The sequence below is a fragment of the Pinus tabuliformis genome, chromosome 9, assembly GCF_031772625.1.
Source record: "Pinus tabuliformis cultivar Carrire ecotype Pingquan chromosome 9, CPIR1, whole genome shotgun sequence".
Lineage (NCBI taxonomy): Eukaryota > Viridiplantae > Streptophyta > Pinopsida > Pinales > Pinaceae > Pinus > Pinus tabuliformis.
The window spans coordinates 1,982,979,000-1,983,005,473 of record NC_142307.1 but is presented as its reverse complement, the minus strand read 5'-3'; the positions used below and the strand labels follow the sequence as shown (position 1 = coordinate 1,983,005,473).

Sequence of the window (26,474 nt, the reverse complement as noted above, 5' to 3'; positions counted from 1 at the left end):
AAAATTGGACCATGCTATCTCAATTAGGGTTTCCTAAGTAGTGTCTCTCCTAAACACATAGGGCATTAGGGGAGGTCCCACTAGACTAGTATTGAAGATTAACCCCCCATTTAAGGTGAGGGAACAAAACCACGGTCAAAACCCCTCCTTTCTGCAAGTCACCCAATAATCCATGCCAAATGCCCAAATGAAAAATAAGCATAACCACTTTCTTGCACATTGAATAACGTACTTTTTGGATTGGATTGCTCACCTTCTAACATGTGCTCTTGACAAATGGGCGAGGAAACTATGATTGATGTAAGTGGAGGAGATAAAATGGCACATTACATTGGTTACAAGGTGGCTGTTAGGGTTTCCTAGTTTTCAGTTGGAAGAAGATGATTAGGAGAAAAACTCTCCTAGGGGTACCCCACTCTTGGTGGGTTACAAGTCTAAAGTCATGTATTAGCCTTGTGGGGTCTTATTTATGTGATAGTGTGTCCTAGATCCCTAGTGGTGCGGATTGTCATCATTGGTCATCTTAGCTCAGGTTAGGATTTTGTCCATGCACTCATACATTGTCCCAACCATCTTTTCTGTCATAACATTTTTCTGTTAGTGTGGCTACATAAGATTTTATCTTTCTTTCAACTGCTTTAACCTGTTAAGGTCAAGTTTTTGAGCCCTTACTCAAAGAGATGGTACATAGGGAAACCAAATAATGTGAGTAGTAAGAAATCAATCTGAGGAAAGGAGATGGAACAAGGGAAAGGGGTGAAAAGTGTAAAGTGTGCACTACCATGGACACTCATTATCAATTAAGGCCTCCTATTCATGCTCCTCCTGGAAAGTGGAAAGAAAGTCTTGAAGGAGGGTTACACTAGATTAAGGGTAGGAAATAACCACCAAGGTCAAGCAGGGGAAAAAATATATAGTCAAAAGCGATCAATTATCCAATTTAACCCATCATCCACACTAGAATGCCTTTAACCATTAAATGAAAGCACTTGATACAAAAATGGCTAATCTACTTAATATCTGAAGACCCAATTTCATCGGGTAAACTGGCTAGATAAAACAAAATCACTGACCAGAGAGTGGGTAAGAGGCAACTATGAGCAACTATTTGTGGATCAAAACAACATTTTTGTATTGCTTTCATGAAAGCTTGTGTGCTCTTGATTTTGCACTATCTTCACTCCTGAATCATTGATTGTCATCCCTACTACGCATAAAAGAATCATTCTGCTATAGTTTGCATGTAGATGGATCACTATAAGAATCTATTTTCCTTCTATTATCTACATCAATGACTTTTCTATTTAGACCAGAGTTACCATTGCCACTTATTGAATTCATCGTAGTATCTCCTAATATGGTCTTATCGAAATTTCCTTCCATACTCCCTAGGGAACTACAATCCCTAATTGGATTTTGGATGACCCTATCTTTCTCCTGCATGTGCATTAGTTGTTGATCATTCCTACTCTCAATCTTTGGTTCAATCAATTTTTCATGTGGGAGACATCCTCTTAGATTATCATGCCCACACCTACATCCTTCTTTTTAATTTACACATTGGCCTTTAAGAGAATATTTATTTTGTGTATCATTTACTTGTTTAGAGGCCCTTGCTAGGACATCAATGTTTTCTGGCCTCTTTTTATATCTGACAAATGGTTTAGTTCTCTGAACGTTACTCAATACGACGAATATTATGTTGGGAGTTGTTTCATTTCTCAATCTATTTTTTGTAGTTTTTGAATCATTTGTGTCAATCCTGGCTATCTCTTTCATTTCACTTGAATGCTTAGTTTCTCTATATTTTTTATTTTGCACTCCCTTTAATGGCTTATCATGTAACAACTCTTTAAATTTGGCTATCGTTTGCACACTTGTTTGGATCAAAGAACTTGAACATTGCACTTGTTTTTCAGCTGGGAAATCAGCTTTTGACTCCTAGATGTATGCTCGAGATCTTGAGGGCTCACATCTTCCACAAAAAACCCATTTGATCTTTGTTGAAACTCGTTTGGAAATGTTTGAACAAGACTCATGTCTTGAATGCAATATCTTTAGAGATCTGATATAACTCATTATCAAGATAGATTGAGTGTTCTACCAAAGAACCCTATGGAATGTTTTGCAACTCTTTTGGTTGAGATTGGATTGGGCTACGATCTTTTACATAAGGTCCCTGAAGTTGATTGCCAATGATAGGCATCAACTCCTCGCTATCGGGATTTGTTGTATCTGTTTCTCGAAGGGAGTTCTTGGCTGCAAAACTACGCCAATAAGCCAACTCAACAAATCTTTAGGTTAAATCTAGCCCTCGAACTAGAGGGGCTCCCTCAAGTGTTATGTATTTTTTTGTTGTTCACTGTCACTATATAGCAACTTATGAAGCACACTAGCCATATCTAGGGGTTGTTTTATAGATGGTTGATGATGAGTCACAAATCCTTGCTCACAAACAAAGCCCTCTCTGGCAGAGGCCTTATTAAAATACCAGTTTTCAGCTATGGAAGAAAAACATAACTTGAAAGATCTTGATGGAGGAATATGTTATGAAACCAGCTCAAGAAAAGATAGAAAAGATAGATCAACGCCTTAGAATTCAGCCTCTTCGAGGGGGCAACCTCCTTTACATTACATAAATGAACAATTCTTGGATGATACAAATGAAAATACCTCCTTTCTATATATAGGAGTCTAAGGGGTCATAACATAATTAGAGCCGACATAACAATAATAATGTAAGGGCACAATAATAACAATAGTGGGCTTCTATGGGGCACAATAGTAACAATATGGGCACTGCATGGGTACATAAATATAATAAGTGGGTTATACTAATAACAATAAGGGGTTCACTAGTAGTATATGAGCCTAACATGCCCCTCTCCTTCAAAAAGTGTTGTCCTCAACGCTTGAGTAGTTCTTGATGCTTCTGTATAAAATTCTTGTCCTCCCATGTGGAATATTCAGCGGGTAAGTTCTTCCACTTGATGAGATACTCTGAAATTGATCGATTTCGTAGCTGTCGGGTTCTTGTTTCTATGACTGCTCCAGGTTCCAATATGATTTTTCCTTCCTCTTCAATTTCTGGCAATATTGTTTGAATTGGGATCTTTTGCAACTTTTGAATAAGTGGCCATACTTCTTCGTCCTTCTTCCATTCATCCCTTGCTTTGTTTATCCAATCTGGTTGGATAATATAAATAACACAAAACAATGCTTCCACATCCTCATCCTTGAAGAGTCTTCCCATTCGGTAAGGTTGCCATTTTTTAAGTGCATGTAGTATTGCCAACATTTCCTTTTCATAAATAGCTTGCTTGAGATGTAGCGGTAAAAATAACCAATCACCTACACCAAAATTTTTTTGACGAAAAAAATGCGAATTAATCGTAGCTCCTTTTCCTATTGGTCCGGACGGAACGCGTGCTTGGATCGAAAGGATTTGTCCTGTATTTGGTATTGAGGCCCAGAGTCTGGAGGAAAGAGAGGAACGGATATGGGAGAGTTTAAAAGATTATCTTGATTTGGTACCCGGAAAATCTGTCTTTTTCATGGGAGATAATCTAATAGAAATATCTATAGCCAGATTCTTAATCAGATATGGTATGATCGTACTACGATGTTGATCTACCTGTTGTTTCATTTGATTTTGCACCGAAGTGGCGTTATCCTTTAAAAGTTGGAGAACTTGTTGTTGATGCTCGATGTGATCTTTCACTGCTTGAACCTTTTTCTTCTTGATATGTCCTTCTATCTCTAGAGGTTGAGGAGTGGTAATTTCTTCCAATCCTTTACAAGATATAGTCGGATTCATTTCTTGATGCTCGATGTGATCTTTCACTTCTTGAACATTTTTCTTCTTGATATGTCCTTCTATCTTGATAGTTTGAGGAGTGGTAATTTCGAACAATGAATTACAAGATATGGTTGGATTCATTTCTTCTTTCTCGATGTGATCTTTCACTTCTTGCACCTTTTTCTTCTTGATATGTCCTTCTATCTTGAGAGTTTGAGGAGTGGTAATTCTTGCCAATGCTTTACAAGATATGGTCTGATTCGTTTCTTCTTTATCTGGGGTGGGGTCCTGGCGTATATCTTCTTCTTTTGATGTTTCTTGATCCTTTTCTTCCTCCTCTTCATATTCTATGTAAAATAATTTCTTCTCAGCACACTTATGACCTTTAGTGTGTTTGCTATCACAATTGTAACAAAGACCTTTTTCTCTTTTTTCTTCCAATTGTTGTGGTGTAACCCTTATAGGTTGTGGAAGGCTAGGAGAAACAACACTTCATCTTTATAGTTGTGAGGGGTACGCTTCCTGGTTTCCATAATTTTGCTTTCCATTATGTCACAAAGCCCTTTTACTCTTTCTAATTGTTGTGGTGTTGCTCTAAAGAAGGTGTTGCTATTTGTATCCTCATAATGTGCTATCATTTCCTCTGTGAAAATTGACCACGTAACAAGTTGTTTACGAGAACAAAGCCCTTTGTACCATAAAAATTGATCTGGTTCTAAATATGAAGATGCAATACATACCTTTTGTAACAGTTATACACCATGTAGATCAAAATATTGCTCCATCTGAAGTATCCAATTTACCGGATCCTTGCCATCAAACTTCCTCATCTTGCTTTTTATTGATTTTAGGAGCTCGACCTTGAAACGACTGTAACTCTGTACTTTTGGATCTTTAAGTTCTGAAATTGCAATCTCTAGTAGCCTTATATGTCCTCTTTCCAATGCCACTAGTCTGATCCAAATTGGATTCTCCAAGAAAGAGTTATGCACAATCTCTCACAGTGACTTGATTGTAGACTAGTTCCGTAGAGCGAACTTGTATGAAGTGCCACGTGTCACTGTTTCAAGATTTGACTCTGAAAAATATATAAAAGCAAACTACAGTCCGTCCTCTTTCTGTACCTTCTTTCGAAATTTATATCCGATGCTCATAAAGAAAGTTATGACGATTTTCCCCAGGTCACCTTTTTGGAATGTAATTCAGGAGTCTGCAAAAAGACCAAATTCCTCAGATAATATCTCCGCAAATATCGTGTGAAAAGATCTGAAATTCGGACCCAAGGTTCAACGCAATTTCTTCTCAAATGGGTTTTTTGTGCAACTACTGAAACGTCACAGAAAAAAGTTATAGCGAAAATGCCACGATGACCTGTTTGGAGCAGCGATACCCTAGAATCCAAAGCTCTGATACCAAATGTTATGAAACCAGCTCAAGAAAAGATAGAAGAGATAGATCAACGCCTTAGAATTCAGCCTTTTTGAGGGGGCAACCTCCTTTACATTACATAAATGAACAATTCTTGGATGATACAAATGAAAAGACCTCCTTTCTATATATAGGAGTCTAAGGGGTCATAACATAATCAGAGCCGACATAACAATAATAATGTAAGGGCACAATAATAACAATAGTGGGCTTCTATGGGGCACAATAGTAACAATATGGGCACTGCATGGGTACATAAATATAATAAGTGGGTTATACTAATAACAATAAGGGGTTCACTAGTAGTATAGGAGCTTAACAGAATATAGGAGAAGCTAAATAATTAAATATCCTCACTGAATATCTAATTATCTAATCAAGAACTGATGTGTGTAGAGGGATGTCTACAACAAAAAATCAATACATTTAAGTATAGTATAGAAGAAACAATCTACTGATTCATAGGGATTAGTAGTGACATATTGTCACCATGATCTACTCAGTAAAGAAAATAACTCTACAGAGGGATGCCAGAGGGGTTGATACTTAGCCCGATCCTTCTATATGTCCTATACCACCTCAAAGATATGCATAAAAGATTATGAAGACATAGGAAAAGACATACATGTATACAAGTTCTGTCATAAAACTGAAGCCATAAACTTTCAATATTAACTCTTTGCAATAATAAACTTTACAAATAAATCTTAGGGTTTTGGCATTAAAAGCCAACCCTTTTTCATTACAAATGATAGCATAAATAGAAAATTACAAAGTTCTCCTCTAACTAGCTTTATGGAAACAAATTTGAATAAAAATCATGAAATCAAACTAAATATGGAAATCCACTATATCTCTCGAATGTTGGAGATGGAACCAAATCCTTTTGCAATAGAAATACTTTTCCATTTGTCTTTGACTTGCCAAAAATCTGCCTGAAAATCTATTTTTCTCCTCAGCTATTTTCTCAAAATTTGAGATTGGTTGATTTTTCTCCTGGAATTTTTGTCAATTTCTTTAAATCTGGAAATGCCATGTGTACCATTTCAAATATTATTTTTATTTATCCATGTCTATTTCAGAAATATCAATTTTCAAATATTTGGGAATAAAATATTTTGATAAAAAAATTCCCAAATATTTCTTTAACCTGTAAAATTCCATTTCTATATTTCTATAGAAAATATTAGTGCATATGATTTCCATCCATTGTTTTCATATTTTGTGTTGCCCACTTTTGGTATACTTATGAATAAATGAAACTTCATAAATAATTTTCATTTTTCTATGAAAACCATTTATTGGTTTTCTTCCCGTGGTTTTGAAAACCATGTCTTCAACCATGTTTGGTAAACTATGAAAATGTCTTTTTTATCCCCACTTTTTACTCCTGTAAAAAATTTGGATAAGAAATTATCCATATTTTCTGTTCACGTGCATTTTCCTCTTTATAATTCCTTTCCTCCTTATATGAAAAGCATAAAATATTTATTTCTATGCTTTGTAAAATTCTATTTTTACCTCTGTAAAATTATTCCACAAGGAGGAACCATTTCTTTATAACATTGGAAACTCCATGGTTTTTATTGATATGTACCTCTCGAACATGTATCCTCATTTTACTTGCACAAAAATATATTTCAATTGTTGACTTAGCCTCCTCTTACCTCAAGCTTTCGCCCATAAGCTTATTCCAGAAAATAGAACTGTAAAAATCGACTTAGCCTCTTATCTCAAGTTTTCGCCCATAAGCTCATTCCTGAAAATAGAACTCTAAAAATCAAGATAGCCTCTTATCTCAAGTTTTCGCCCATAAGCTCATTCCAGAAAATAGAACTATACAAAATTTTCCTCCATGATTGCCTTCGATGCACACTCTATAATTTTTAAATTTTGCTTGCACCATACCTCATAGACATTCCCGCCTCACATTTATAAATTCAAACCAATGTGGTAAATGGTATTGGGGCCGGGGTGGGGCGGTGGGGTCCGCAATACACAAGATGGAGACAAGTGTAGAAGGTGTAAAAATTGCAGAGGGTGGGGGTAGGCAAAAGGTTGGATAGGCAGGCCCTCCCCCACAAACCATCGATTATTACTTCACACATCTAGAGATATTCTATATTATGGTGTTTTAATGTGCGAAATATAGGGTGGTGACATAGGTTTGGATGGACAAAAATAACATTTTTATAATACGTGGAGTATGAAATAATGGGATAAATAAATAAGATAAATAATAAAGCAAAATATAATAATCTTAACGTGGGATTATGGTAAAAATGAAAAATGGATGAATAATAAAAAATAATGGTAGGGTATAGTAAAATATATAAAAAAAATTTAATGGAGATATGATAATAAGGGTAAAAAGTTAATGGAGTGATGGGTAAAACAAAGGTGAGAATGAAAATATTATTTCTGGAAGAAATATAAAATTTGGGAATAGGTAGAATGGGACCAAGGAATTTAGATAAAAAATAAGGCTAGATATGGGTTTGGGATAGATATGCTTGGATTAAGGCTAGAAATGAAAAGGAATTTTTGCCAATTTTGTCTCATGGAGGACATGACTATTTTGGAAGATTAGTTAAGTGAAGGATTTAGCTGATGGGAACTTGAAAAAAACTTGTACATACCTCAAAGTTTAGCCAAGAGATCAATTAGCAAATTTAATTTTTTTTTGTAGCTTTCCCGTGGTCAAAAAAAGTTACAACATTGGCTCCAACTGGGGACTGCTTCCCTCTATGGGATGCAGAGAACCTTTAGACCTGTGCCTTGAGTATTGGGTATGGATTCATGCCATAAAACTTGTAATATGCAGTTGCATCTGCAAACTGAAACCATATACTACATACTTATAACCTGTAATCTGAAATCTGTAATCTGTACTGCAATCTCAAACTTCCCTGTTCAACTTGTCTATCCAAACCTTCAACCCTACAACATTCTTCAAAAACTAAAACTGAAATTGCTGAAAATGAACAGTTCATCTACTACAAACTGAAAGTGGAAACCATACTGAAACAACTACTGTTATAAACTGAATCAATCCATAAACTGCTGAGAATAAAACCCATTCATAAACTACACACCATAACTGATTGATCTACACACTCCTACTATAGTCACTTGAAAGTATACCTATAAAGTGTATTTTGACTTCCAGTGCAACCATGTGAGGATTAGATTTACTGGAAAACCACCTTGTATGCAATTGATACCTTGAAAATATTTAAAATATTATACAAACTCCATAGGCAACTGATATTTACAGGTGAACTTGGAAAGATGCATCCTTTGTAGATATCTAAGATTTCTGATCACATTAGAGAGGAAGAAAAATATGTTGCTCAATGCTGCCATTACAAGATTTTGAGTGAGCACAATAATGAATGCAAATGGCATCTTGAACCAGTGGAATCAGTAACCCAGTGGAATTTCCATATAGATAAAGTGGAGCCGCCAAGTGAAAAAATGCAAACAATATGTAATGCCTAATCTGTGTTAATTATCAAGTAATAGTGCTAGTCTTGATCGTTCTCGAGGGATAAATATCTTCGCTACTTTGCTCACTGACAATAATGCCAAATGTTGTATATATTTCTCGAAGGTAGTTTTTAGCTGCGAGACTATGCTGAGAAACCAATTCGACAAATCTTTAGGTTCAAGTTGGCCCTCGAACTAGAGGGGGGTCCCTTAAGTGTTATGAGGCTTTTTGTTGTTCACTGTCACTAGACAACAACTTATGAAGCACAATGGCCAAATCTAGGGGTTGTTTTATAGATGGTTTCTAATGAGTCACAAATCCCTAATTGCAAACAAAGCCCTCTCTTGCAAAGGCCTTATTAAAATACCAACGTCTAGCTATGGCAGAAAAGCATAGCTTAAAATATTTTGATGGAGCAATAGAGGAGAAACTAAATAATTAAATATCCTCACCGAATATCTAATTATCTAATCAAGAATTGAAGCATGTAGAAGGATCTCTATAACAAAACATCAATACATTTAAGTATAATATAGAAGAAGCAATCTACTGATTCAAAGGGATCAACAGTGACATACTGTCACCATGATCTACTCAGTAAAGAAAATAACTTTTTAGAGGGATTTCAAAGGGGCTAATACTCAGCCCAGTCCTTCCCAATGTCCTATACCACCTCAAATATACACAGAAAAGATTATGAAGACATAGGAAAAACATACATGTATACAATTTCTGTCATAAAACTGAAGCCAAAAACCTTCAATATTAATTCTCTACAACAACAAACTTTACAAATAAATCTTAGGGTTTTGGCATTAAATCCAACCCCTTTTCATTAAAAATGATAACTTAAATAGAAAATTAGAAAGTTCTCCTCTAACTAGCTTTCTGGAAACAAATTTTAATAAAAATCATGAAATCAAACTAAATTTGGAAAAAACCACTATACCTCTCGAATGATGGAGATGGAACCAAATCCTTTTGCAATAGAAATCCTCTGCCATTTGTCTTTGACTTGCCAAAAATATGTCTGAAAATCTGATTTGCTCCTCCACTGTTCTCTTTAAATTTGAGATTGGCTGATTTTGTGCTTGAAATCTTTTTCAATTTCTTTAAATCTGGAAAATAAATAATTCACTACCACATGCTCTTTGAAATGCCACTTGTATCCTTTCAAATTTGATTTTTATTTATCCATGTCTATTTTAGAAATATCAATTTTCAAATATTTGGGAATAAGATATTTTGATAAAAATAATTCCCAAATATTTCTTTAACTTGTAACATTCCATTTCTATAGAAATTATTAGTTCATATGGTTTAAAAAAAAACCATGTCTCCCATAGAAAACCATGTCGTGTAATACTTCTCCATTGTAGCATTTAGTTTATTTGTTTATGAATTTCATAAATGAAATTTAAAACAATATACCCAAATTATCCACTGTTTTCATATTTTGTTTTGCTCACTTTTGGTATACTTATGAATAAATGAAACTTCATAAATACTTTTCATTTTTTTGTGAAAACCATTTACTGGTTTGCTTCTTGTGATTTTGAAAACCATGTCTTCAACCATGTTTGGTAGACTATGAAAATATCTTTTTTATCCTCCCCTTTTTACAGATGTAAAAACTTTGGATAAGAAATTATCCAAATTTTCTGTTCAAGTGCATTTTCCTCTTTATAATTCCTTTCCTCCTTATATCCATAGCATAAAACATTTATTTCTCTACTCTATAAAATTTTATTTTTACCTCTGTAAAATTATTCCACAATGAGGAAACATTTCTTTATAGCATTGGAAACTCCATGATTTGTATTGAAATGTACGTTTGGAACATGTATCCTCATTTTACTTGCACGAAAATTATAGATTCAATTGTTGTCTTAGCCTCCTCTTACCTCAAGCTTTCACCCATAATCTCACTCCAGAAAATAGAACTATAAAAATCTTCCCTCCATTATCGCCTTCGATGCACACTTTATAATTTTTAAATTTTGCTCCCGCCATACCTCATAGACATTCCCACCTCACATTTATAAATTCAAACCAATGTGGTAAATGATATTGCAATGGTATTGCCACGGGGTTGGGGGGGTTGGTAGGTTAAAGATTGGCAGCTCCCCCCCTGCAAACTGTTGATTATTACTTCACACATCTTGAGACATTCTATATTATGGTGTTTTAATGTGCAAAATGTAGGTTGGTGACATAGGTTTGGATGGACAAAAACAATATTTTTATAATACATGGAGCATGGAATAAGGCGATAAATAAATAAGATAAAGAATAAAGTAAAATGTACAATTTTTAACGTGGGATTATGGTAAAAATGAAAAATGGATAAATAATAAAAATAATGGTAGGGTATATTAAAAAATATAAAAAAGTTATGGGGATATGATAATAAGGGTAAAAAGTGAATGGAGCATGGATAAAACAAAGGTGGGAATGAAAATATAATTTTTTGAAGAAATATAAAATTTTGGAATAGGTAGAATGGAACCAAGGAATTTAGATAATAATTAAGGCTAGATATGAGTTTGGGATAGATATGCTTGGATTAAGGCTAGAAATGAAAAGAGATTTTTGCCAATTTTGCCTCATGTTGGACATGACTATTTGGAAGATTAGTTAAGTGAAGGATTTAGGTGATGGGAACTTGACAAAAACTTGTACATACCTCAAAGTTTAATCAAGAGATCAATTAACAAATTTCACTACCTCTTTGTTGCCTCTATGCTGCTACAATCCAATGGTTGTCTCAAACCTGCCTTGGATGTCGTAGGGTGATTCACTTCTTAGTTCATGCCCTAAACTCACACATTGCGACAGATTATCTTAGAAATCGTGAGCCGTTACTTCAACAACACCTTGACCAGTGTATGCAGCCCCAAAGAAACTTTGTTGTCCAAACTAGACTTCAGTAGGGTCTGCTATCACAAAATCAAGCAAATTGTTGACCTAGGAATGACCTCACTTCCTCTAATTTGTCTTCTATATGAGCCACTACCAGTGAGGAACCTTCAAGGGTAACCCACAACCACATAAGGGCTTAAACAAGCCTTCACAGTCACAAAAATATACCTTGCTGCCTCAGGTAGGTCTCATTGTCTAGTTAGGGTATTCATTGCCATAGAAAATGCTTTGAAAAATGTGGCTGCTATCACAAAAATATACCCTGCTATATTAGGTAGGTCTCGCTGTCCATTGAGGTCCATTGCTGCTAGAGAAAATGCTTTCTCCACGGTGGACACTTCCTCAAGTAAAGCACTGCTATCAAGATCTATCCCTTAAATAATTTTTGCTGCCATTCAAAACTCCTTCAGAAAGCCTTGATAGAAAAAAATAGATGGATGATGCCTCAGAAATTATGCTAAACAAAATAAAGAGGTAGGATTAGCCTGGGTGGAATCTTTCACCACTGAAACCAATCAGATATAAGGGGTCTTAAAACCCTCCAAGAGTGTATAAAAAAGATCAACAATCCATGATGAGTAAAGTGATTCTCCTCTCTCCTTTTTATAGATTTCCTTTAGGGTCTTCCCTCCTAATTTGAATTTGAGTGTCTAAAATTTTTCCCTCCATTTACCCCAAATTATCTAATGTTGTCCCAATACCATCAAATAATAGGTTTCCCCCTTTATGGATGACTATATCTTATGGGGTTAGGTAGGCCACTTCATTCTCCTCGGGCCATTTAATTATAAGAGGACATTACAAAGACCCCCCTCTTGGCTCCTTTGATGTGGTTTCCACTCATAGGTTTGTAGGATCTGCCTCTTTGATTCTACTTGATTCATGGTTATCAACATATTTCAATGAATCAACTTGATTGGGTGTATATTTATTGTTTACGGTATGATATTACTTCTTATGGGATATCTTATTAATAGCACACTTCATTGACTCCTTTTAGATATTCACTTTAGACCCCTATTTTCCCGATTGAACCAAATTTCTATTGGTATTATGGTACTTTGGAGAGGTTCTATCTTCAAATGGCTTGCATTTAACATTAGGGGGAAGGAGCTATCTAATGCTTTCTCTTCTTGGCCTCTTGTCCATCTTTAGGGATGATGTTGTGCATATTGTTGACCTTATGTTGAGATTAGTATTCATTAACGCTCTCCTTTTTTTATTTTGGCTACATTTGACCATCTTTTTGAGTTGGTTATCTCTCACTTGTATTTCAATTTGCCTATATTCTATATTTTGGCCATGACGACTCTTTGTGATGAGTTGGATATTTAAAAGCCCCCTCTCATCTTATATTTGAGCTTCCTTCTGAGCTTCGTGATTTTAAGTGTGCCTATGATGGGTATCCATAAACCCATACACCTATTGTATTTGAGCATGTTTAGTTGTATTCAAGGCTTTCAAATATATAGAGTTGAATCCTCTCATTCTCACTTCAGCTATCACTGATGTTAGTTAAGGTGGGTACTCCCTCTTTATTATAAGATGCTTCTTTTTACACCTCCACAAATGGATGGTTCAATATCATTTTCTTAGGAGACTCATAATATGATGGAGATATATCTTCATGTTCTCCTTTATTGGATCACATGTTAGTGACAATTGTTTCTAGGTTGCTGTCGACCTCATCATTTGCATACAAGTTGTTGTTGGGAAAAATACTGAGAGGGGTGGGAGGTGGGGGTGAATCTGTATTTTAAATCTCACCTTAACTTTTAATCTCTTATTATGAATTATGTATGCTACTGTTGTTCATGCAACCAACGTATGTACATGACTCTTGTGATTGCAAAGAAAGTATATCCAATTAACTTAATTTGATGTTAGAAAATTATATATTACAAAGCAATGGAACACATATAATATTGCAGAAATATAAACACAGAAAACACATAAAACAAGAGAGACACAGATATACGTGGTTCACCCAGTTTGGGCTACATCCACGGAGAAACAACCAGTCCTTCTTTTATTATATTATCCATCAAACTGAAGAGATACAACCTACAACAGATCCGTTGTAACACCCTTTTCACTCTCAATCTCCTCTCTCTTCCTCACTCAGAATACAGATCTACATAGACGCAATACAATTCCCTCATATATAGTGAGGGGTTGCCTTCTAAGGCAAAAAACCCTAAATTAAACATAACTTCTACCATCAGATCATCTGCCTAATGAACGACCCAAATTGACTAGAAATTACTAGACTTTTACAAGGTAATTTTACATCTATTTTTAGCTTCGGAGGCACTACCCCCGAACCCTTGCTGGGAGACTCCTGGCCCCCGGACCCTCCAGCCGGGGGGGATTTACCCCCCCAGACCCCCGCGGGGGGGCAAGTCCTCCCCCTGCGTGGAGGGGTGTACAGTCTTCTTGGGGTATACATACGGTTGAAACCTTTGAATACATAAGATAATCAGGCTCCTCACCCAACATTTGACAAATCTTTCATTAGTGAGTTACTTTAACCAATGCATTATTAATTCATTTATCAACCAGAATGTAATAAAGAACATATAAATCACAACATATAAGTAACAATCATAAAACACCGGGATTTTAGGTGGAAACCCAATGTGGGACAAAATCACCATCGTCGCCATTGTCTTTGTCTTCTTCTTTTATTTTTAAGAAAACTTATTTACATCTTGTACTGGCGCAAACTCTTACCAGCATGTAGGCATCAGCCTACAGGAGGCTACAATCTCCACTCGTTCTCCAACATCAACTAGAAGGGAGCTCCAACCCCCTGATGTTGTTTACTGGCTCCTAGTGGAAGGAAACACCTTCCCCTTGAACAATTTTACCAGCTTCCACAGGAGGGAAGCTCTGACTCCCTTATTAAAAGCTCCAACCCTCAACACTTCTATGGACCACGTTTCATAATATTTCATACTGGATCCACCTGACTCAAACAAACATTGAACTTGTAGGCCACCTTTTATCATATTTTCAAACTGGACCAACACCCAACATTATGCTCAATACCAAATAACAACTCTGAAACCAAATACTGAATCAAATCATCCAATCACTGAACAATGTAAGATACCATCAAACAATACTAAATCGCCATAACTAGATTATACCAATGCACAACCACTCATAAATATACCAAGTCATACAATTTAACCATCACAAAAACAAAGTGTCGTCAATGCAAACCCTGATCAGATTTACTTCAGAATGTATATGTTACTGTTCTGAAGCATTCTCGCGTATATACACTCTTCCAGTATATACACTCTTCCTTTGTATAACACCTGTGTATAGATCTCAGAATATTGAACACTGAACTATTTGACTCGCTGAATCATTGTAATACTGAACCAACCACTGAATCACAAATCACTGAACCAATCATAGGTTACCACACCATAGCATCATTACTAACCAATATTCCAATCAACCCAATAAATCCAATCAACACTGTCAGACATAGATCATCATGATAGATACATCATTGACAAACAACAACAAATAGAACAAAACCAATCAAATGAAAACACTGCAAACCCTACTACATATACATGCCTTATACAAGATATATCAACGAATATACACGTTTACCATGCACACCACCCGCGTATAGATCTCAACATATTGACGAATAAATTTTAGAATATGTACACTATACCACTGAAAAAGATTTGCATATGTACACGATTAGATAGAAACAAACTTGCATACAGATTTGAAAACTTTTACTTTAAACATAACTTCACATTATGTAACCTTCATTGTCAAAACTACAAACTTCTGAATAATTCATTTAGATCATAGCATCACTATAATCACATATTCATCATTGTTAGCTACTTAGACATTTGCAACAAGTAAATCAATCAAGCATATATGTCAACATATCTTCAGATCTTTCAGATCTGAGTCTTCTCCTTGCTCCCTGGTGCACACTTGTTCTAGATCAAATCATTCATAAACAATCCATAACTTGCACACATAACACCTTGATCTCCATCTCCTTATATAGTTTTAGCCTTAGCCAATACCTTAGGTAAACCCTTGGTAATGTCGTTAGTATTCTTTGATGGGATCAAGTAAATGTTGCCACAACCATTACTATGGCCCAATACCATGGTAATGACCCATGGTATCCAGATTACCATGGTTTGGATTCTATACGCGACTTTCACTCACAAGACCTGTGTATGTATGTGACCCTTCTTCATAGGATCCGCGTATACTTTCTCAGACTTCACTTTTATCATCCATCTATCACTGAACAATCATTTCTCTATCCATATCATTTGTAGCATATGTACCAATCTGCATTAGCTCCACAAACATCAATGTTAACATCAAGTACATCTTTATTAAGCAGGTTGCCATCAAGGACAACATATTAGCCATAATGCCAACAATTGTCTCTTCCTATGCCTTTTTAGTTGGATATTATAGTGGTGCCACTCACCTAGTAGATTATCACTATGGCATGGATATGTCTTCTCACCCTCTTCCATTAGATGAGTGGGGAGGTGATAATTTTTTCTGATCTCCATTTCTATACAAGTTGTTTCATCTAGTACTTCTTCATTAAATGAATAATTTAGTAATTTAGTAGTACCAAACTCCTAATAGGTGCATTGTATGGAAAGGATACATTTTTTGGCCCTTCTCCATTGGATGAGTAGGTCATTAACAATTTTGACCCTCAAGAGTAAAGACTTACTAAATTTATTATGACTGTGTTATATGTTAGAGCATCATCATCTATTTGATTTTGTTTATGTCCACTATAATCTTTGACTATTGGTGAAGTAGATTGAGCACCACCTTGACATGGATATGGTTTCCTTAGAAAATTGAAAACTTGATTGAGTAGAGGGTGATGTCTCAGTGGCCAATTATGGAGGAGGAACCTTCATGGTTCGACGTAGAATAGGAGCAACTTCAACATGAGCATGGAAGGATGTAAATGGCCCATCCTTATTGTGCAGAGGTGTTGGTCTGTTGGGAAGACATTGGCATCGAGGAGGCTTATGAGGAATCCTCATCACTAGCTTGTACTTAGATTCATGCTTGGGGATTCGTTAATGGGTGTGATATTGATGTTATAGGGCCTTTTAGTGGCAAATGAGCCCTTAAATTTTTTTGTAACATAGGAAGAGGGAATTGGTAGCTAGTTGCTAGGTTGATCTTTATAGATTGTTGATTACATTGTGATGTATTTTGTATATCTTTGATGTCATTTTGTATCGGTTATTCAATATTGTGTCTTTGACCGGAGAACTATTAAGATTCCATATCAACTTTGATATATCATTCAACATCCTTTAAATCTTATAGATCATTGTTTTTTTCTTATTTATGTGGCAATGGGATTATGTGATGTTGTTATTTGGTTTATATTAAAAAAGGACGAAAAATTGTATTTTTAAATGATTATTGATTTTTCTAGATTATTACTGATTTAATCTTTTTGATATCCTTGGCAATTAATTTTGGATTAGGATTATTCAATCTATGCTTTATAGTGCCCTTATTTCTTATTGATTGCTCAAATATGTTAAATTGATTTTTGACATATAATGACTCATAATGGTTTATACCATGGCTCAAATACATTATATACAAGGATCCAATGAAGCAACCAGCAATCATAGTCTTTCAATCATGAAATGATTTAAACTTTATACTATAGCTTAAGTACATTGCATACAATGATCAAATGATGTAAGTAACAATCATAGTCTTTCAATCATGAAAATAAATTTATGATGATAATAAACCAAAATTGAATATACAAGGTATGGAGTGTACGTGCAAAATACATAGGTTAGTGAAACAGTAAATTAAGTCAAAAGTGCTAAATAAGTCTACAATGTGAAGAGTTGACAATTTGCTCCAAATAGAGTAACTCCCCAAAAAGTTAATTCCTCCAAATAAGATATAACCTAAAAACATGTTACGATATATCCTTGATGATAGTCTTGCAAGGGAGGCCTATCAAGTGCCTTTGGAGGTCTTCTTAGGTTGGGTTTTAAGTATGATTATCCATGATTCCATAGTAACCAAAATTAACCATTGTACCAATAAAACCTTATAATGATACATGCACTTTAGGTTACCCAAACTAATATTAATTAACTATGGTAGAATATATAACTTGAGATGTCCCTTTGTGGTTAGTACAATGCAATGTTATCTCCTTCGTCTAATTTCAAATCCCACAAAAAAAACGAAGTACTAATTCAGCATTGTAACAAGAAAATATATATATACAACATGACATGTTCATGCCGAATTGATAGTTATGATGAAACTAAAATGTAAAAAGGTTTAAAACATACAAATTTGAGTTATTTATTATGGTATTGAACATTGATCCTTAAATGGTAACGAGTGGGTAATAATATTTGCTCCACACAAATTCGAGGTATTGATTATGGTATTGAATATTGATTCTTGAGATGGTAAAAGTGACTAATATTTATTAGAAAGTTTGCGTATTGGCAAATGGGTTTACTTCGTAATGCATTTTAGTTTCTTTGTATTCCTTTCATCTTTGCTTATTTCAACAATAGATAGTATTCTTTTGTAGTTACAATTCTTAGCATGATCCCAATGTAATTTGAGATATTTCGTTTAGGATGGGCATGAACATAGGGGAAATGAGGATTTGGATCGCGCTATTGCACTTTCTCTTAATAAGGAAGAACAAAGGGAGGATGGGCATGAACATAGTGGAAATGAGGATTTGGATCGCGCTATTGCACTTTCTCTTAATAAGGAAGAACAAAGGGAGGATGGGCATGAACATAGTGGAAATGAGGATTTGGATCGCGCTATTGCACTTTCTCTTTGTGAGGAAGAACAAAGGGAGGCGAATAGCAGAGGTATGACAGATTTGGATCGCGCTATTGCACTTTCTCTTTGTGAGGAAGAACAAAGGGAGGCGAATAGCAGAGGTATGTCATGTCAGTTCCTCATTTATGTTCTCGGTGCCACTGTAAAGTATCTTTTGCCTTCATTTTCAATTGCCTAGCTCCCTAGGACTATTATGTTTGTAATGCATTTCATTGTATGTTGGCTTTTCAATTGGCATGTGGATATGTTTTTATCTTAGACCTTGTATAAATATTATATTGTCCTGTATACCTTGGTTGAGTTAAAACAAATCAGCAAAGTGAAGAAAAAATATGGAGCAATTTTGATTCATGTCATTTCAGCTTTGAACTTGCTTTTGGCCTTGAATTCATGATTTTTCGACAAAAAATACCTTTGATCCATAATTATACCATTTACTGAAACTAACCAAACCCAAGTGAGTTGAATCATAGCACCCCAAACCTATTTGACTCGATAAGACTCGGCTAAATTCATTGGTGGAAGTCGAATATAAACGAGTTTTGATAGTTTCCAGTTTATGTTCTCGTACATTTTAGAAACTCATTAAGCCCGTAATTATCCATATAAAGTCGAACAAGTTTTGGATTGACAGAGTTTGGAGGGTTTACTGTGGTGAAGTTTTACTTCTATTGACCCTTTGGAACTGTCTGAACAAAAAGAAAAAAGTTGATTGGTCTTAGATTTGCATTTCGATTGGCTGACGTTTTTTTTGCAATGCCTAGAAATTTGTTGCAACATATTCAACATCAAAGAAGCTATTTTGAAGGATTTTTTATTTTTTACTTTTTTAAGCCCATAAATCTAAACCAACCTTTTTCTTCTCATAGTTCCCAAAAAGATTTAAAAAGGCAAAAGAAAGAGACTTTTGTTGGTCTTTAAGGTAATGAGTGAGGGAGTGAACGTTTCTGTAATAAGTTAATAAGTGAGGGAGTGGACGTTTTGAAGACATTGCTAAAATCCTTGGCAACGATCTCATATGCCTAAAAGCACTTGAAGATGTCTATACCTAAATTTACTATAATTACGTCGATCACTATAATGAAAAGTTTGTGTCTATTAGGATGGTTGTGTATTTTAAGTAGTATATATATGACAGTGTTCTTTAATGCATATCAATTTTTGCATTATTTACATTCAATAATTACTAGTTCACTACTTTTACCGTTATGGACAACATGGGCTGCAACATGGGCTGGTCCCATTTCTTATGAGTACCTTTGGCATCCTGTGACTAAGCTACATCACAAATATTATTAGATCAAGTTCAAACCTTTCTGGAATGTGTTCACATTTGTTTGGTTTATAGCTATCATTATTTTTGAAAATAAAACTTTGCCTAGTGGCCACCTCACATAAGACTTATAATTGATTGAATTAATTTTTTTTGTTTATAAGAATTATTATCTTAGAAAAGAGAGAAAAATACAAGCGGTGGAAATCATATTCAAACATTGCAAAATCAACACGAGACAGAAAATTTAAGCTGCTGCAAGGCAATCCTTGATAGCTACAGTAGTGTGATCCATTACCAGCATATTTCCATGGGCATAACCAACATTTGTGAAGGAAGTGCTGCTTCGTGGAAATAAGCACTGATAAAAGAGAAAACCATGCTGCTTATTGTTTCTTCACTAAAAATAAATTCATAGCTGCCATCATATGCGTAGTTGCTAGAATAAAAAGGCTGATGTTGTACTAAAAACCAAAGAAAAAGTATCAGAAAATTATAACCCACACTTCCACATGGTTTTGTTACTCTCACTAGCAGTGAAGATTATGTTGGAAGTTTGACAACGAATTATGTAAATATGAGTAATAATTGTATTAGTTACTACTAGTTAGTTTTATACCGAAACAACAGTTATGTAACGGAGGAGGCTTGTATAAAACTAGTGAATGCCCGAGAAATGTAATTATGTAGAATCATTGTTGATTGAATAGAGATTCCAATCCCTTGCCCCGTGGATGTTTCCTTGACACCCTGTCAAGGTTTTACCACGTAAATCCTGTGTTGTTATTTGTGTGTTTGGTTTCAGTTTTCCAGTTAGTTATGAGCTTTTCTTGGTCAATGTATAACTGAATGTTTATTTTTATTTCCTCATTTCCCCTATTCAAACAACAATTGGTATCAGAGCCTGAATCGATTAAAAAATGCCCAAATGTTTTCGTGGAGCGGGCGTTGAGATCCAAGGACCGAGCAGTTGGAGCAGTTGAGCATTTCAACTTGGGTATCTTGCATATAGACTTGGCAGTGCCCTTGCTTCTCGAGACGGGGAGAGAGCCATAAGTTTTTGGCGTGATCGGCGACGTGGAGGGAGATGAAACCGTTGGTTTGGAAGGTGGTGCGAGTTGAGAACCCCTGCTACGTTTGCAGTGTTTGAATGTGGTGAGGTGGAGACCCACGTTTGCAGCATTCGATTGCGGTGAGGTGGACACCTGAGGAGTTTGGTCCAGTGCTGTGGGGCAGAGTGAATTGCTGCGTCTAAGGTGCGGAGGTGATGATAGTAACCCATGTCTCGTGTGAGGGTTCGTCGAGAATAAAAATCGGGAAGGTGCCGTGTATTCTCTGAGGGGAGGCCATGAAGACCAGAGTGTGTTTGCCAAACCCCTCTGCGTGAACTCCATTGCTGTCTGTGTGCTGGAGCAGAAAGGATGCTACTGCGTGGCGTGAGGAGGCAGAGTGTGAATCAAGTGCTGCGTGTCCTGCGTGAAGGAGAGGTTCACTGCCTGCGTGAAGAAGAGGTTCAGAAATCTGCCTGTGCGTGAGGGAGAACTCATTGCTTGAGAAATCCTTCTGCGTCTGTGTGAAAAGTGACCAGTCTGCACTGCCCTGCGCCATTGCTGCGTGGAGAAGCCCATTTACCTGCGTGAAGGAGAGGAGGAAAGTGCTGCCAGAGGCCTCGCTTGTGGATCCGGGTAATTTTTTTTGTTAAATTTTGAGAGAAATTTTTCCCAAAAGTTTTCCAGAAATTTGTAAAGGGTGGATTTTATTTAAATTGAAGGAAAGATTTCAATTTAAATTGAAGGAAATATTTCATTTAAATTGAAGAAAAAACCAAGGGTTTCTTCCATTAAATTGGTGAAAGGAAACAAAGGATTTGAAATAAAAATCTGTTGAATTGGGGAATTCTTTTTTTTAAAGTTTTTTTTGAGAAAGACAAACAAAAAAATATATATAAACCCTAGTTGAAAGACTGAAACCCTAGGAAGGAAAAAAATGGCCAAGATGTTGAATGCGAAATTTGAGGTGGAGAAATTCACCGGAAAGAGAAATTTTTCTCTTTGGAAACTAAAGGTTAGAGATCTGCTTGTGCAACAAGGGTTGCACAAGGCATTGGATGGGGCAACTAAGAAACCTGCAACCATGACTGATTCAGACTGGGAGGACTTGGATGCCCGAGCTCTTAGTACCATCAGGTTATGCCTGGCGGATGAGGTTCTCTTCAACATTGTTGAAGAGAGTACAGCTTCAGGATTGTGGGAAAATCTAGAAAAACTCTATATGACAAAGTCATTAACCAATAGAATTTATCAAAAAAGACATTTGTACAGTCTTCGAATGAAAGAAGATTCAAAAGTTGCAGAACATTTGAATGTTGTTAATACACTCATATGCCAATTAATAAATATAGAAGTTAAAATTAAGGAAGAAGATAAAGCCATAACCTTGTTGTGTTCTCTGCCCGAATCATGGGATCACTTCGTAACTTCAATTAGCTTGAACACTGCTGATTCTTTGAAGTTTGAATCAGTCGTGGGAGCTCTCTTGTCTGAAGAAGTACAAAGGAAATCTGGTACTGAAACAGCTGCATCAGAAGCCATGGTAGCTAGAGGACGCTCAAAGGAAAGATGAGAAAAACCAAGGGGGTCTTCCAGATCTAAATTGAAGAGAAAGAAGTGTAAGGCAAAATGTTGGCACTGCAATAAAATTAGACACTTGAAGAAAGACTGTTGGAAACGAAAAGAATCCGATAACCCGAAGAAGGAAGCGAATCAGGTCGATTCAGGTATGATAGATGAAGTTTTATCTGCTGAAGAATTATGTATGATAGATGCAACTTCACCTGAATGTAATGTCTCTTAGGGTTTAGAACGCTGGTTGTTAGACTCTGGTGCTTCTCATCACATATGTCCACACAGAAATTGGTTTACTTTGTATGAAAATGTAAATGGTAGTTCTGTGTTTATGGGTAATAATGTGTCATGTTAGACTGTTAGGATGGGGAATATCAGGATTAAGATGTATGATAACACAGTTAGAAAATTAACTAGTGTTAGACATGTACCTGATTTGAAGAAAAATTTGATTTCTTTGGGATTGTTGGATTCAGATGGTTATAAGTTTACAGGTCAGGATGGCGTCTTGAAAGTCTTTAAAGGAGCCCTAGTGGTTATGAAAGCAGAAAAGGTCGGAAATATTTACAGGTTAAAAGGAAGTACTTAGGTCAGTGAAGCAGCGGTTGCGTCATAAAAGGAAGAAGCAAGTACTCGTCTATGGCATCAGCGATTAGGTCATATGAGCAAGAAAGGTCTTCAGATACTGATGAAACGTAAATCTCTTCTCGATCTGAAATCCTTGAAGTTAGATTTCTATAAACATTGTGTGTATGGAAAACAGTGTAAACAGAGATTTAAAGTTGGAAATCATAATAGTAAAGATATTTTACACTATATTCATTCTGATTTGTGGGGACCATCCCTTGTTGTATCATATGGAGGTGCTCTATATTTTTTAACGTTTATTGATGATTTCTCCCGTAAAGTTTGGGTCTTTATGCTAAAAAAGAAAGCTGATGTATTCAATGTCTTTAAACAATTTAAAGCAATGGTAGAGAAAAGAACAGGCAAATCTATTAAATGTTTAAGAACTGACAATGGTGGTGAGATCATTTCAATTGAATTTGAACAATATTGTAAGGATGAGGGAATTATTAGACAAACAACTGCTGTTTATACTCTTCAGCAAAATGGTGTTGCTGAGCGTATGAATCAGACTCTTATGGAAAGAGCCAGAAGCATGATCAGCAATTCTAACTTGCAAAAGGAGTTGTGGGCAGAAGCAGTGTCTACTGCTTGCTATTTAGTTAATAGATCACCTTCAGTAGCAATTAATTGTAAAATTCCTGAAGAACTTTGGACAGGTCAGTCTTGTGATTATTCACATTTGAGGATATTTGGCTGTGATGCTTATTCTCTTATTCCTAAAAATCAACATTCAAAATTAGATCCAAAATCGAAATGTTATGTTTTTGTTTGGTATGACTATGCAGTGAAAGGATATAGGTTGTGGGATCCTACATTGCTGAAGATAGTCATTAGTAGAGATGTAACATTTGATGAATCTTCCTTTTTAAAATCAAATGTTGAAAGAATTGAACAGGAACATGTATCGCCAAATCAACGAGTTCAGTTGGAGGCTAGACTTTTCAGTGACAGTCAAAAGGAAGGAGAGACTTATGGAGGGAGAAAAGGGTGTTGAAGACACAAAGGAAGCCATTGAAGCTTCTGAACTAGTTCAAGTTTCTGAACCAGTTCAACAACCAGTCGCTCTAAGAAGGTCTACAAGGGAAAGAAAAACTCCCAAAAGGTATGAAGATTCTGCTTCATTTTTTGCTTTGATTACTGAAGATGGGGAACCTTCTTGTTATCAGGAAGTAGTAGATGATACAGATAGCGAAAAATGGAAAACGACTATGGAAGAAGAAATGGATTCCTTAGCCAAGAACAATACCTGGGATCTTGTAGAGCTTCCTGAAGGGAGAAGTGTTGTTGGATGCAAGTGGGTCTTCAAACTGAAACGGAAAGTTGATGGAAGTATCGAAAGGTATAAGGCGAGACTGGTAGCAAAAGGGTATTCTCAAGTTGAAGGTATAGACTTTCATGAGATTTTTTCTCCAGTTGTAAAACTTGTTTCTATTTGTACTGTGTTGGCACTAACTGCGTTACTTAATCTTGAGTTAGAATAGTTAGATGTTAAAACAACTTTTCTACATGGTGATTTGAATGAAGAGATATATATGGAACAGCCAGAAGGTTTTGTACAAGGTCACAACAGAAGATTAGTTTGCAAGCTCAGGAAATCATTGTATGGTCTGAGGCAGTCTCCCAGACAATGGTACAAGAAGTTTTATTCCTTCATGGTGAGCCAGAACTTTATAAGAAGTGAGTATGATCATTGTGTACACTGTATACTTCAAAAGTTTCAATGGCATATTCATTATCTTAGTTTTGTATGTTGACGATATTCTTATTGCAAGCAAAAGCATGGAAGAGATCAACAGGTTAAAGGCTCAGCTCTCTAGGACGTTTGATATGAAGGATCTTGGAGCAGCAAAACATATCTTGGGCATGGAGATACACAGAGACAGGAAAAATGGCAAGCTTTGGTTATCACAACAGAAGTATGTGGAGAAAGTACTTGAAAAGTTCTCTATGAACAATGTGAAACCTATTAATGTTCCACTAGCTTCCCATTTTAAGCTTTCTTCGGTTTTGAGCCCTAGAACTGATGAAGAAAAGCAGTATATGTCTCATGTACCATATGAAAATGTTGTAGGCAACTTAATGTATGCGATGGTATCTACAAGACCTGACATTTCACATGCAGTTGGAGTTGTCAGCAGGTTCATGGCAAATCCAGGTGAAGAATATTGGCAAGCGGTGAAATGGGTGCTTCGATATCTAAGAGGCACAAGTGACCATTCCATCATTTTTAGTGGTAGTGAAGGATCAATCTGTGGATATGTAGATGCTGATTATGAAGGTGATTTGGAAAAAAGAAGATGTACTACAGGTTATGTCTTTACTCTTGTAGGTGGAGCAATTAGTTGGATGTCAAAGCTTCAAGAACAGTTGCATTGTCCACTACCGAAGCAGAATATATAGCTGTTTCAGATGCCAGTAAAGAAGCAATCTGGTTAAAGGGTTTGCTTGATGAGATTGGTAGGACGCAAGACAAAGTGAATGTACTTTGTGACAGTCAAAGTGCTATTCACTTGGCTACAAATCTTGCGTATCACAATAGAACTAAGCACATTGATGTAAGGTATCATTTTCTGAGACGTGATCGATGGCAGAAAAGTAGCTCTTCAAAAGGTCCATACACGGGAGAATTGTGCAGACATATTCACAAAGCCAGTTACAGTAGAGAAGCTGTGATGGTGTTTAGCTTCTCTTGGCTTGCAGAAAAGATGATGAATGGGCATGGGCAAGGGATTAGGAAAATTGTTGTCAAGGTGGAGTTTGTTGGAAGTTTGACAATGAATTATGTAAATATGAGTAATAATTGTATTAGTTACTACTAGTTAGTTTTATACCGAAACAACAGTTATGTAACGGAGGAGGCTTGTATAAAACTAGTGAATGCCCAAGAAATGTAATTATGGAGAATCATTGTTGATTGAGTAGAGATTCCAATCCCTTGCCTTGTGGATGTTTCCTTGACACCTTGTCAAGGTTTTACCATGTAAATCCTGTGTTGTTATTTTTGTGTTTGGTTTCAGTTTTCCAGTTAGTTATGAGCTTTTCTTGGTCAATGTATAACTGAATGTTTATTTTTCTTTCCTCATTTCCCTTATTCAAACAACAGATTATCACTTTTGCAAGTGTACCAAAACAATATGTTCTTGTCTCTAATAAATTAACTTTTTGTTCTTTCAATTAAAATAAATTGTTTGCTAGTCAAATATTATATAGTTGAGTTTGGATAAACAAACCACAAACCGCCACCACTATGCCTTCTAGCTACATCTTCTCAAGCACTGTCATCACTCAGATGCCGTTGCGTTTGTTGCAGCCCTCAGACATTGTTACATCCGCTGTCGCTGTCAGAGATCAATTGGTAAACAAGTCTCCAACATTGACATGCAAACTGGCACCTTGGTAGAATATACATGAATGACT

General features: G+C 35.9%; 1 protein-coding gene across 1 annotated transcript in view; it reads left to right on the top strand.

Annotated features, from left to right (window-relative positions):
• Positions 1 to 26,474, top strand: part of LOC149156961 (uncharacterized) — a 165,291-nt gene that overhangs the window by 80,889 nt on the left and 57,928 nt on the right. Inside the window, exon 2 of the mRNA XM_089444922.1 lies at positions 18,313 to 18,631. Coding sequence (XP_089301048.1) covers positions 18,313 to 18,631 — 319 coding nt within the window. The remainder of the gene's footprint in view (positions 1 to 18,312; positions 18,632 to 26,474) is intronic.